The 12,400-nt window shown below is 38.0% G+C and overlaps 1 protein-coding gene across 1 annotated transcript; it reads left to right on the top strand.

Moving 5' to 3' along the window:
- The first annotated feature begins 2,520 nt into the window (after positions 1-2,520).
- LOC110166268 (voltage-dependent calcium channel gamma-5 subunit) lies at positions 2,521-6,159 on the top strand. The gene is made up of 5 exons (XM_055158391.1): positions 2,521-2,716; positions 4,185-4,271; positions 5,327-5,467; positions 5,552-5,697; positions 5,896-6,159. The coding sequence occupies exons 1-5, from the start codon at positions 2,521-2,523 to the stop codon at positions 6,157-6,159; spliced, it is 834 nt and encodes a 277-aa protein (XP_055014366.1).
- The last annotated feature ends 6,241 nt before the right edge of the window (positions 6,160-12,400 follow it).

Genomic DNA, 12,400 nt, shown 5'->3' with positions numbered 1-12,400 from the left:
GTCCTGCATGTTTTATTCATACATCTCCCAGGAATAAGTGAAGATATAAAAACAACATGTCATTTTAGCGATGGTGATGACGCTGATGATGAAGAGCTGTACAGAAGCCAAAAAGCATTTGTTGAAAGAGAGATGAAGGCTGTTTTTGGACGCACATGAAACTGGCTCGGTCTATATCCAGAGAGCTGCCCCTTTCAATTAAGATCATGTGATGTTACAGCAGGAAGATGGGGCGCTTTGTTGTCTCTAGGAAATAGACCGCACCTCCCACACAGGGTCAGCAGCTCCACATGTGGCATCAACAACACCAAGTTCAGACGATGTTCGGTTTATCAGCTTTATTGACCAACATACCAATTTAAAACATTATATTCTGTGTTTGTGTTTTAGATGCATGAAGGTTACAGCTGCTTATTATCTCACCACAGGCAATACTTGAATGATTGAAGAATACAACAAACAAAGACAACAAACAAACAAAGTAAGAAAAGCTGTAGTAACATGTCAAACAAAAGAGTCACTTTTAAAATGACAAGACTGAGGTGTCAAAATGCCTTTTGAAGATTTATAGTAGCTTGTTCTAATCTAAACCTCCAGTAGGACACATAAAGACTTATATGTGTAGGGTTGTAAATATGGGTTAAATGATATGAAATAATTAATCAAATAAACTAAACTAAAATAGGTACATTCTAGACTACTGTTTCCCAAAGACTGGGTTGCAACCCTCTGGTGGATCAAAAGAGATTTTTTTTGGGGTCGCCTTGTCTGCATATGTAAATCTGCAATATACAGTTTTGCCAATATACCTGATATGTGTGTTGTGCTCTCCTCCTGCACCCCGGGCTGAAATGCTCTACAAAAACGTTAACAGACCCACGTATCTCATTAGAAATGTTGAAATGTTAAGACATATTTTTTATAAATTCTAATCTTTTTGTAATTATTTTATTGACTATTTTGTTCCAGTATTGTTGGTTCAATTGAATGTTGAAAAGAAAAAGAAATGGGCTACATTTAAAGTCCAAATAGGCGACTAATTTTAATTTTAAAATGTAATTTTTGTACAATGCCATGGAATACAATCATGGATATGATTGATGAATAAAGAAGTCAGATGGAAAGATATTTTTTGACAACATAACATCATGTCACATTATAAATGTGTATACCATGTTCATTGCACACTGAAGTAGAGCACAAACTAAGTGAAAGAGTGCCTCTGTCTGGGCTCACTATAATTGGCTTTATATTGGGGGTTTTTTGTTTTTGTTTTTTTGTTTTGTTTTGTTTTTAGGCAGCTCAGGGCATTGTCCTTTTGTCTCTTTAGAGCCTCAGAATATTGTGCCTCAGTACTGAACAGCAGAGTCACTGAAACTGTACAATGCATCCACTGGAATGAGTGGAAAGAGTACTGAAAATGTGTAAAAATTATGAAAAATGTAAACAAGTAAACATAAAAAAATTATTTTCAAAGGCTGGAGGGAGTCTGTGCTAACCAGCTAGCTCTGAAATGCTACAGACAGGCTTTCTACACCAAATATGGCAAAAGAGGAAACACTTCATCTCATCACCAACCCAAACAACAGAACAAAGTGAGGCTTAGAAGAGGCTTTCCTGTTGCATCTCTAAGTTCACCTGGCGCCCCCTGGAGGCTGCTGTGATGATGCAGGACACAGAGGACACAAAAGAGGGACACTTTTGTCCTGAGGACTGCTACTCTTCTCAAACTGCCCTGACACTGGATCAAATGACCTGTTGAGCTGCACTGAGATGTTTGTTTGAGCTATCTATTATTATTGTATTTTACTGCTCAGTGTGTTTAAATTGCCCCCTCAGAGACAATGAAAGTAATATTGACTGATTAATTTAGCTATAATTACAAACATACAAATCACTCTCCTCTTGTGCTCTGAAAATATAGTTTTACTATTGAGGGATGTCATCTACATAACTGGAACACAACACCAGTAACCTTTTTATTATTGTGTTGTTTTGTCTCTTTGAGATGCCATGTGCAGATGGGCCACAGCTTTTTGACCTATGAGTTTATTCACACAGAAAATGTCATCAATTGTATAGAGAGTCTAAGGCCTTTTAACAGTCTCCCATTGGGAAATTGTTCAGTGTAAAAGGTGTCAAAGACCACACAGCTGCACTGACCACAGACACTGCCCCTCATGTCCACTCCACTGCATGTCAACAAGAGGCGTGGTTTAATTAATATTGCACATAATATTTCAGTCCATTTTGTGTTTTTAGCTTTAGTAAAGAGAGATGTTTGTGGTGACTTTTAAGAGACTTTATTTACTTTTATAGGTCTAGCTCTAAAAAGGCTAAGGTCAGACCACAGTTGTGGTTGTGTAGTCTTGCTGGCTAGGCTATAAGTCAATGCATATTAAATACTGCAGGCTAGTGCCAATAATGTCATACTTTGTCATAACCCACTGTCCCTCTCCTGTTTTGCTTTTCAGCTCCCTGTTTTCTCCTGGCAGCGCTCCCTGCTATTGAGGCTGTGGTATGAGCCTATGTGGCAGGAAGGCACTGACGTTGCTGAGCAGCGTGTTTGCTGTGTGCGGCCTGGGGCTGCTGGGCATCGCGGTGAGCACGGACTACTGGTTGTACCTGGAGGAGGGGGTCATCCTGCCCCTGAACCAGAGCGCAGACATCCGCATGTCACTGCACTCAGGCCTGTGGAGGGTCTGCTTCATGGCTGGTACCACACACAGACGCTTCCATTTGTACAGTATCTAATCTAGATTTAACAGTAAGCTATCGGTGTATGATGTAGTGATCTGTTTCTTTAATTATTTACAGAAATATTCACCTGGTTGTTGTGAGTTATCCTACGTAAGACTATATCTATAATGTTTTGGCTCAGTTTAATCTCTGCTTATATTGTGAAACATTAGCTCTCAGTGAGCTGCCCTCGTTTGGCCCTAATGACCTCACTGCAAACTGGCCTAAGCCTACAGGCTACAGAGTCAAATGCAACATTGTGACTAATGAAAAGTAATGAAAAAATCTTAAACATGGCTTTTGGGAGTAAGTGCTGCTATAAAACTTTATTGAGGAGTCTCTGCCTTTGACCCATCATTAAATCACTGCTGGGGCAACCAGTCTGAAGGTTGTAGATCTTTAAAAACATTCATTGTGTTTAGCTTATAAACAAGTTCTTTCATATTTGGCTTTTTCTTTTTGTTCATTAAGACAACTCTTGCATCACACTGATGTAGATATCCTTTATTAATTCACATATTGTACTTTCAGCCAAGTTACTCTTGACCACCTATGTCCAAAAGTCTGATAGCCTGATGTAGTGTTTTGTTCAGACGCCTTATTGTTCACTTAACTCCTGTGATGGTTGTTTGACCCAGAAATGCCCAGTGCTCACCATCTATATGCTGTCACTCGTGCTAAATAGGACTCTGCTGTTTGCAGCATTGACATTTTTGGATTGTATCGGGTGTTTAGGTGTGAACCGTCTATAGGATCTTTACCCACAGCTCAGAGGTTCAATATGACCCTGGGGTCCATGTGCAAAGTACAGTTCACTTATATTATTATATCTGTTTTACTTGTTTAAGTTGAGAATGAAAATGCTCATTGTAAGTGATATTCCTGTATTTCATTCTTCAGTTAAGAGAAACACACTTTTGATAAGCTCACTGATGTAAAGGGTTGTGTGTCTTTCCCTGTCCCACTTTGTTAGCCCCTTTGTTAGAGATTACTATCCATCTCAAATTGTAAAAAAAAATTGATTCCTCCTCTGTGAGGAACTTACCATCAAACATGAACACCTTTTTTTCTACTTATTTTTTGTTTGTTTGTTTTACAGAACCTGAATTCTTGAGTAGAAGCTTTTGCAGCCATTTCCTTGTATAACAGTCTTCCTTTTTAAACATCTCTGTAGAGGCACAGCTCACCTTGCACCTTTTGTGCGTGGGTGCTAGACTTGTGTCAAAGCGATGTAGAAGAGGCGCCAAAGCTTATGTTGGTTGTTCTCACACGTTTGAGTAACAGAAACATTATTTGATCTGTAATATTGGGATCTTACATCTTCACAGCTGAAATAAAGTTTACACACCTAATAGTGGTTAAGTCCCACTCAGTGGGAGAGAGTGTATCTCATATAAGGTCGCGTTTCTGATTCCTGATTTCTGATGTTTTGATTTTTTCTATAGGGGATGAAAAAGGCAGGTGTTTCACCATAGAGTATGTGATGCCAACCAATGTCCAGATCACCTCAGAGTCCACTGTCAGTGTGTTGAGTAAGTATCAACACTGTTGATATACATTATATGCATTTGGGTCTATCTCAAGTCTGTTTGTGCACTGAGCAGCATTGAGAAGCACTAAATCACAATGTAATGATCTGTTGAGATTTTTAAAATGCCATATTGCCCTCATCTAGATTAAGCTATTGTATGTTCTAGTTATACCAACATAGTTATTATGTTGTTGATTGCAACATGACAGGTAGATTTGGTTGTGAATCAGATTTTAGGATGTGTTCTCATGTGGCACATATTTTAAATTGAAGATTCGTGTAATCATAATTTTCTTGAGAATCAACATGGAGATCAGGGTCAGGATTGATTGTTATGCTTTAGCAGTAAACTTTATTGGTTTGTCCACTATTATATTGTGCCAGAAATGGAGGATTTATTTATTGAAGTTGAATTTGGAGTTGTCTGGAGTGCAGTTTGATTGGCGTGCCCCCTGTTGTGTGCAGTGGGACAGAGCAGCTCAGTGGGCTCACTCAGAGCCTGCTGTTCTGTCAGGACCACTCAGACTCACTCCGTCCTCTACATGCTCTCTCCAAAGGCACAGGGCATTCGGGTGCGTGGACAACTAGAACTACTACACAAAGCAAAATGAGTCAGCAGGCTCAAATGTGTTCTGATGCCACTGTTTTTCAAGTTATGCTTGAACAATTTCTTAACTTTGCAATGAAAAAAAAAAAAAAAAGTCACCGCTTTACTTTTTTTTTTTTTTTTTTTAATATTGGCACCACTTTCCTCCCACTAAGGGGTCTATCTTGGGTCTAATGGACTTAAGACCACATTGTGAAGGGGCATTCTGCTGCTACATGTCAAAATATTTTAAAAGGTAGTATTTCTAATTGTGGGTCAGCAGTGGAAGAGAATTTGACCTGACTTGAACCTAAGCATTTTGTCATGGTGCAAGGCACCACTGTGTGATCACTGTGTGATTGGTTAGAGGGCAGAGGCTGTTTGTAAAGATTGTTGGATGCACTTGGGTACAGAAGTACAAGAAAATAAAATGTCCTGTGAGTGTTTTTTAAATGTTTGTGTCTTTTCAGAGATGATTCGCTCTGCCACTCCCTTCCCTCTGGTCAGCTTGTTCTTCATGTTCATTGGTTTTATCCTCAGTAACATTGGACACATTCGACCACACCGCACCATCCTGGCCTTTGTGTCTGGGATCTTTTTCATCTTATCAGGTCACTCAGCTCATCCTCACCTTTTCAAATTCAATGCTATCCCTTTTATTCAACAATGGTGTATTCTCTTTGTCCCCTGTTCAGGTCTGTCCCTAGTGGTGGGTCTTGTGTTGTACATCTCCAATATAAACGATGAGATGCTGAACCGGACCAAGTCAAATGAGGCATACTTCAGTTACAAGTATGGCTGGTCCTTTGCTTTCGCTGCCATCTCCTTTCTGCTCACTGAGGTAACGCGTTTTTTTAGTTACATTACCGTACTGTCACACATTGATATCATGAATTTGTGGTTGCTGTATATGAAGAGCTACAAAACAAACAAACAAACAAACAAACAAACAAACAAAACAGCTACTTGTCTTTTTTGCAACTTTTAAAATACCATAGGCTTTAAACTTTAGCATCATGTACTGGCTGTGTCCCTGCAGACAGCTGGCGTGATGTCCGTGTACCTGTTCATGAAGCGCTACACTGCAGAGGAGATGTATCGGCCGCACCAGGGTTTCTACAGGCCACGCCTCAGTAACTGCTCTGACTACTCTGGACAGTTCCTGCACCCAGATGCGTGGGCGGGGCGTGGCCGAAGCCCCTCCTCCATCTCCTCCGAGGCCTCTCTGCCCATGAACTCGTCCGCCTACCCCGCCCTGCTCAAGTGTCCTGAGTACGAACAGATGTCTTCTTCTCCATGCTGAAACTCTACAGGAAATATCTTATCTGTTACTCTAAAGGGGTCGTTAGATCTTCTTTTCGCATTCTGCTGTCCAGTGATTTTAGAAAACTGTCTTAGAATTAACCTCCTTGATTTACTTCCTGTTGCAAATTTTAACTTTTAAGTTGAGTCACAGTGAAGTGGAGGGTTAGCACAATTGAGTCTATTTTCAGTTCAGAGTGAGAAGGAGCTGTTAGTGGGAAAACACGAAGGATAAAAGTGTTTTTATAGCAGCTAGAAATCTGTGATGGAGGCAGGATGAACTTCCTCCTCTGTCAACCCCAGAGCTCAGAGTACAGAGCAGAGACGGGGTTCAGAAGAGGTGAGGCACAGGGTGCAAAAGGCTGTCTGTTTGACCAATGTAATATTTGTAGAGAGAGAAAGATTACAATTAAGATTTTATTTGTCTACAAAGAATTGTAATTGTAATGCAAAATGTCAATGATTGTTAGATGGATTGTGAGTGTCCAGTCATAGTTTGCACTTTATTCAGAGCAAAGCTATACATAGTGAATAGACTATAATCAGTAGAATCCCCTGATTTGTTCTCTCTAAGTGCACACACATAGAATAAGAATCTATGGGAACAGGGGAACAAAATGCTGGCCTTTTATTTATGTATTTATTAAAGAAGTTAAAATGTATGATTGCATGCACATTTAAATTGTTTTATCTCAGAAATTAAATACATTTTTTTCTTTGTAGGTAGAAGCAGTGGAAAGGAAAAGCTACCGAGAACATTTGTTTTGGAAACGTTTAGTGACATTTTAGGAGGACATGTTATTAACTGTTTTGTTTTATTGACAGACAGAGCACTTACTTACACTGAAGACTTGTGTTAATGAAGAATGTTACTGAGAACAGACAGTGTGTTTAGAAGTTAAATTTTGGATCTAAATTTTGTACATTTTGTGAAAAGTTTAAACAATTTACTAAATACCTCAGATTATCTGAAACAGTTGATATCTTACCACAATATTTATACATTTCCTATGTATTAAATGTGGAATATAGGCTACGTACATTTCATGCAGTTATGTGAGCAGACACTAGAGGGCAGGAGGGTTGAGTTACTGTACTTGTGTACAGAATACAGAATATTTATGCATATATAAAATAATTTATCATCATCAGTTTTGGTTAATATAAAATGGTGTAATGTTTTATAATGTACAGATATTATTGCATGGTGTGAACTCTACATAACATTAAACTCACGTAACATTGTGCATGGCGCCCTGTGTGTGCAAGTAAGTGTTTTTATAATGTAAATATAGAGTTGTTTTGTATAGACAAAAGTACAGTATGAAACTTATTGTGTTTTGTGATTATTTTTAGCTTCGCCTGCTGCATCTCATTGCGAATGTGAACTTTTCCATAATATTAAACAGATGCAGAGTGTAAAATTATTATTATAAGATGGAGTCAAGTGCAATACTAGAGTATTTTATATTAAAACACAATGTTAACGTGAGCTTCTATGCCATACAACTATGAAACTATGAAACTATGAAACAGTTTGTTGATTAATAAAATGTAAAAGATCTCTTTGTGTGGTTCTTTTTCCAGTGTGTGATTAAGGTCATAAGAGTCGAGACTCAATAGTTAGAGCTGCAGACATGTCTCAGCACCCCACCCAGGAATAAACACTTTTACATTTAAGTTTCAGGTTGGAGTTTCTGCTCTTTTCTGTATCTGAAGTCAGTAATAATAAAAAAAACACACACACATGACAAGTATGGTGAACAACATTCTTTGCAGTTTTAATTAAAAAGACTCAAATTCAGGTTTACTGATGATGGGCAGAAATAAACTTTTTGCACCTTTGGCGTCAGTGAATGAGTACTCACTAGCCGTTTGAGTTGTTGCAGCGCCATCTAGTGTTGCTTTAATGGAAATACAACCCGATAATGATAATACAATATATAATGTAGTAAATATATAATGCAATATTTAATCTTTCTTAAGGGCCAAATCGATTCTGGCAACAGTAATTTCTGGTTAATTATAGTCAAATATGCGTGTTTCTTTATACCAATAAATGAATATAGAGTAGCCTTGTATTATATTGTATAATATATTGTATAGTGCCAAACTAAACAAACTGAAACACATGACACACATGAGGGTAGATTTTACGTTACTGTTTACATTGTCAAGAGTAAGGATTTAGTCTAGTCAGACGTTCATAACATGTCTATGCCACTGTACTAGAAAACTATAATCCACGGTTCTTGTGGCGACCTCTCGTGGTAGTCAGTGATTATCGCCGTCTTAAATTCATTTGGTGGTTTTACGACTCTCCAACAGTTTATAAATAATGGGTAATCAGCAACATGAGCAGTGCTCCTGTTGCTCAGTGTGGAGGTTGTGGGTCCCATTCCCTAGCAGGTCACCACAGGGTTTGGATACTCTGATTTATTGCTGTTTGCCCCAACCTCACCCATTTTACAGTTTACATGCTAAACGAAATTATGAGACTATTTAGCAGGGGGTCATTTTATCTTTTATCTTGCTGTTAGAGAATTTGAGCTCTCCTTAACAGCCTGAGAGCTTTGTTCTGGAGCTGTCAACTTTAGATTTTATCTTTTTATGTTCAGTGACGTTTTTATGGACCATTTTAAATGTTATTATTATTAATTTTTCTCTATGTGATGTTTCGTGTTGTAAAGCACTTTAATGCAGCTTATTACAACCGTTTTTAATGCTATATGCTAAATAAATAAAATGACTTTACCACACTTGACATATATTTAATAGTTTAATTAAAATGAATTGTACATGTACGTTATATCCTTGATAAAAGCTAAAATATCATTTGAATGTTTAATTTATATTACTGTGTTCAGTCCTCACTTCCTTTGAAGGTCCTATTAGACTAAACTGATTCTTGTGAGCTTTACACCATCTTATAATGCTGTTACCTTCTTAAAACCATCTTGTTTTTTGTTTAATTCACACATGTTTGAATAATCTTGATTTATTAGTTTGTCTAGATTTCTAAAGCTCAAAATGTTCTATTCCACCTTGTGATGTCATGCGGTGGCAGTTTTCAAGTTAACTGTTACAGTTTACCTATTGTTTAATAGAGATTGGCATTGCAGTGCTGAAATCATCTAAATGATTCTAATAAAGGTGTAAGGACTTTAAAAACACAGTGGAGACCTTTCTGTATGTGTACATGACATCACAAGGTGGAACAGAGTGTTTTTTGTTTGAGAGGATAACACAGCCTAAATATACATGGTTTGTGACTTAAATGTGTGTGACTGAAACAAAGCACAGCTCTATGGATGTTTTTGATCAGGAAACAACATAACCTAGATTTAAAAAATGTGTAATATTGGTCCTTTAAGTCGCAGTCTTTTCTTCTGTTGAAAGGAAGCGCTGTTTGCATTGTGAGCCAGGCCCTGGTCCAGACTAAACTGACTAAAGCCATATTTACAGGATAAGTCTGACCTAGTTTTTAGTTTACCTGTTTTTTTAGTTTTGATGGTGCATCAGAGTTTCAAAGGGGTACAAATACAATACGCTTCCATTAAAAGTAATTATTTCACAATCCTAAAATGAGAGTGCAAACACTTTAAAATGAGGTTGCCATGCACCCTTTTGCACCCCTGTAGGCCCAGGCCTGTTGTGGGTGCTATTGGTGATCAGGGTTGACACTGATCAGACTTTTTGTCCTGAATCTGAAATTGTCTTTTTTGTTTTTGTTTTTCTTTGTTGTATCATAATTATGAGCAACTCATTTGTAATCCTGTGAATGGAGTTTTGTGTTCTGATGATATAGTATATTAGTTCTAGAGGGTTAAAGGGCTCCTTTTTAATGTATGTGGCATGTGGAAAACTCATCCATCTATTTTTGCATCTCCAAGTTTACACATTTCCTCCTTGGTTTAGCTTCTCACTTGGACCCATTTCTTCGCATTCACTCCTCAAAGAAAACACGATTCAAAAGCTTTTTCCCCTCACCCTGCAATTTTGCCAAAAATCTTTCTAAATTTTGTCAAAACTCATTCTGAAGAAATAACCAGTTACTTCCTTCATCACAGGTCCAATTTCCTGTGTAAATAGCCTTGGCACAGTGGCACATACACAGAGCTTATACAGCAGGCGGCAATTATTTTCTCTGGCTTGAAAAACTGAGCATCTATTAAAAGTAGCTGCACGACAACTATGGTTAAAAACAAGCAATACAAAATAAAGTGACATAATTATTGAGTTCAAGCAGGGTTCATGTTTGGCTCCGGCTCCAGTGAGGAATCCACCAGGAGAAGAGGAAGCTCCAACAGGGTGCTTCTATTACTGACAATACAAAACCAACAAATCAGTATTATCGGCTCAGGAAAGGTGCGGGTAATGAGAGAAAGTCATGGTTTCAGTCAATTTTCCTGAGAGATGCTTGGTGTTTGTAATTGTGTTGTCATCATCACCATACTCCTGCAGCATTTTCTAAATTATTTTTTGTCTTTCTTTGCAAGGGTTGTGTTTGTGGTCACTCACATTCTGTTAGATTTTCCAATTGCTGAGTTTCAGGTAACATAACAAAAATAAATATTGTTGAAATGCAGATTTTTGTCATAACACAAGAAGTTAATGTCTTTACTTACTAATAGAAATGATCAGGTTCAACATTTGTGAATTTACCTTTAGGATATCTCATGGCAAAGTACAATGTAATCAATAGGAAAAACTGTCTCTTACTCCACAGTGGCCATACCAGCTTGTTAAAGCCTGATCCTGTCAGATCTATGAAGTGAAGCAAGGCCGGGCCTTAGTACTTGGATGGGAGACCACTGGGAAAATCAGGTGCCACACTGGGGCACCAGTGGCAAAAAAATAAATAAATAAATAAACTGTGGTTGTGTCCTTAGGCAAGGCACTTCACCCACATTGCCTAGTTTGAAAGTGGTGTGCGTGTGTGCGTGTGTGTGCGTGTGCGTGCGTGTGCGTGTGTGTGCGTGTGTGTGTGTGTGTGTGTGTGTGTGCGTGTGTGTGCGTGTGTGTGTGTGTGTGTGTGTGTGTGTGTGTGCTGTGCGTGTGTGTGCGTGTGTGTGTGTGTGTGTGTGTGTGTGTGTGTGTGTGTGTGTGTGTGTGTGTGTGTGTGTGTGTGTGTGTGTGTGTGTGTGTGAGTGATGGTTAGAAGGGCAGATTGACAGCCTTGCTTCTGTCAGTCTGCCCCAGGGCAGTTGTGGCTACAGTAGTAGCATACCACCACTGAGTGTGGAGTGAATGAATAATGCTCTGCAAAGCGTCTTTGAGAAAGCTTTTATTATTATTTTTATTATTATTATTATTATTAGTATTAGTATTGTTGTTGTTGTTGTTGTTGTTGTTGTTCATTTGGGAGTATGGCATCAACACATTCTGAAAACCACCAATTCACTTAGTGTGAAGAGTGTAAAAAAGCTGAAGTATGTATATTCAGATTATCTACAGCTATGCAAATAATATATATATTTTTTTTACTGTTTTGTGTGTTCCTTCCCATATCTTTCTGGACAATCTGCAAATGTAAGAAAATGTTAGGTAGAGAATTAAAAATTCATTTCACCCTCACTCAGTAATAGTGTACTCTTTTCATGATGCAACGTTTGGACTCCTATGACAGCCGAGCCTGAGACTGTACACAGAAACTACACATTTGATGAGTTTCAACTGAATTTTTTTTCTTCTAGTGGAAGAAATGAAGAAAAGCCTTATCAAATATTCATGCTCTTAGACAGATAATAAAATAGACCAGTCTGTGTTTTGATTGCTAATACTAAAATTTAAAAAGCCAGAAAATGTAACTTTGCTTTTGAAACATCTCAGCAGCAGCAGTGAGCCTGCGCCACCCGCCAAGACCCGCCCACTCCAACCTTTTAGTACAGTCACTGAAGCCAAGTCCATGTTTGCTATGGAGAGAGATGGACTTACTGCACTTAGTTGTTTTTCTCAAAAGATTATTTCTAACATTTAATCCATGATCAAACCATGAGTAGCCAAAGATTTAACCAGCCAGAAAATTAACCTTAAGGGTACCATTATGTCAAAATAAGATTACTCAAGTAAGAGTAAAGTATTTGGGGACACTCCTCTTCTAGACTAATAAAACAACTGCTCTGAACATCTGATGTATAATTTGAATTTGATACTTGTATTTGTAAAATTAAACGTTTAATAATGCACAACTCTGATACTTTTCAAAGGTTGTACCACAAAAACAAAATCATATCAACACT

Source organism: Boleophthalmus pectinirostris, unplaced genomic scaffold (assembly GCF_026225935.1).
Source record: "Boleophthalmus pectinirostris isolate CB_2022bp ecotype Guang Dong unplaced genomic scaffold, ASM2622593v1 HiC_scaffold_22, whole genome shotgun sequence".
Lineage (NCBI taxonomy): Eukaryota > Metazoa > Chordata > Actinopteri > Gobiiformes > Gobiidae > Boleophthalmus > Boleophthalmus pectinirostris.
The sequence above is the reverse complement of the archived record's forward strand: the minus strand, read 5'-3'. Positions and strand labels throughout refer to the sequence as shown.

Coding starts and splice junctions, on each gene's coding strand:
- LOC110166268 (XM_055158391.1), top strand. CDS start 2,521: ATGAGCCTATGTGGCAGGAAGGCACTGACGTTGCTGAGCAGCGTGTTT. Junction 2,717..4,184: donor GAGGGTCTGCTTCATGGCTG/GTACCACACACA, acceptor TTTTTTCTATAG/GGGATGAAAAAGGCAGGTGT. Junction 5,468..5,551: donor GATCTTTTTCATCTTATCAG/GTCACTCAGCTC, acceptor TCCCCTGTTCAG/GTCTGTCCCTAGTGGTGGGT.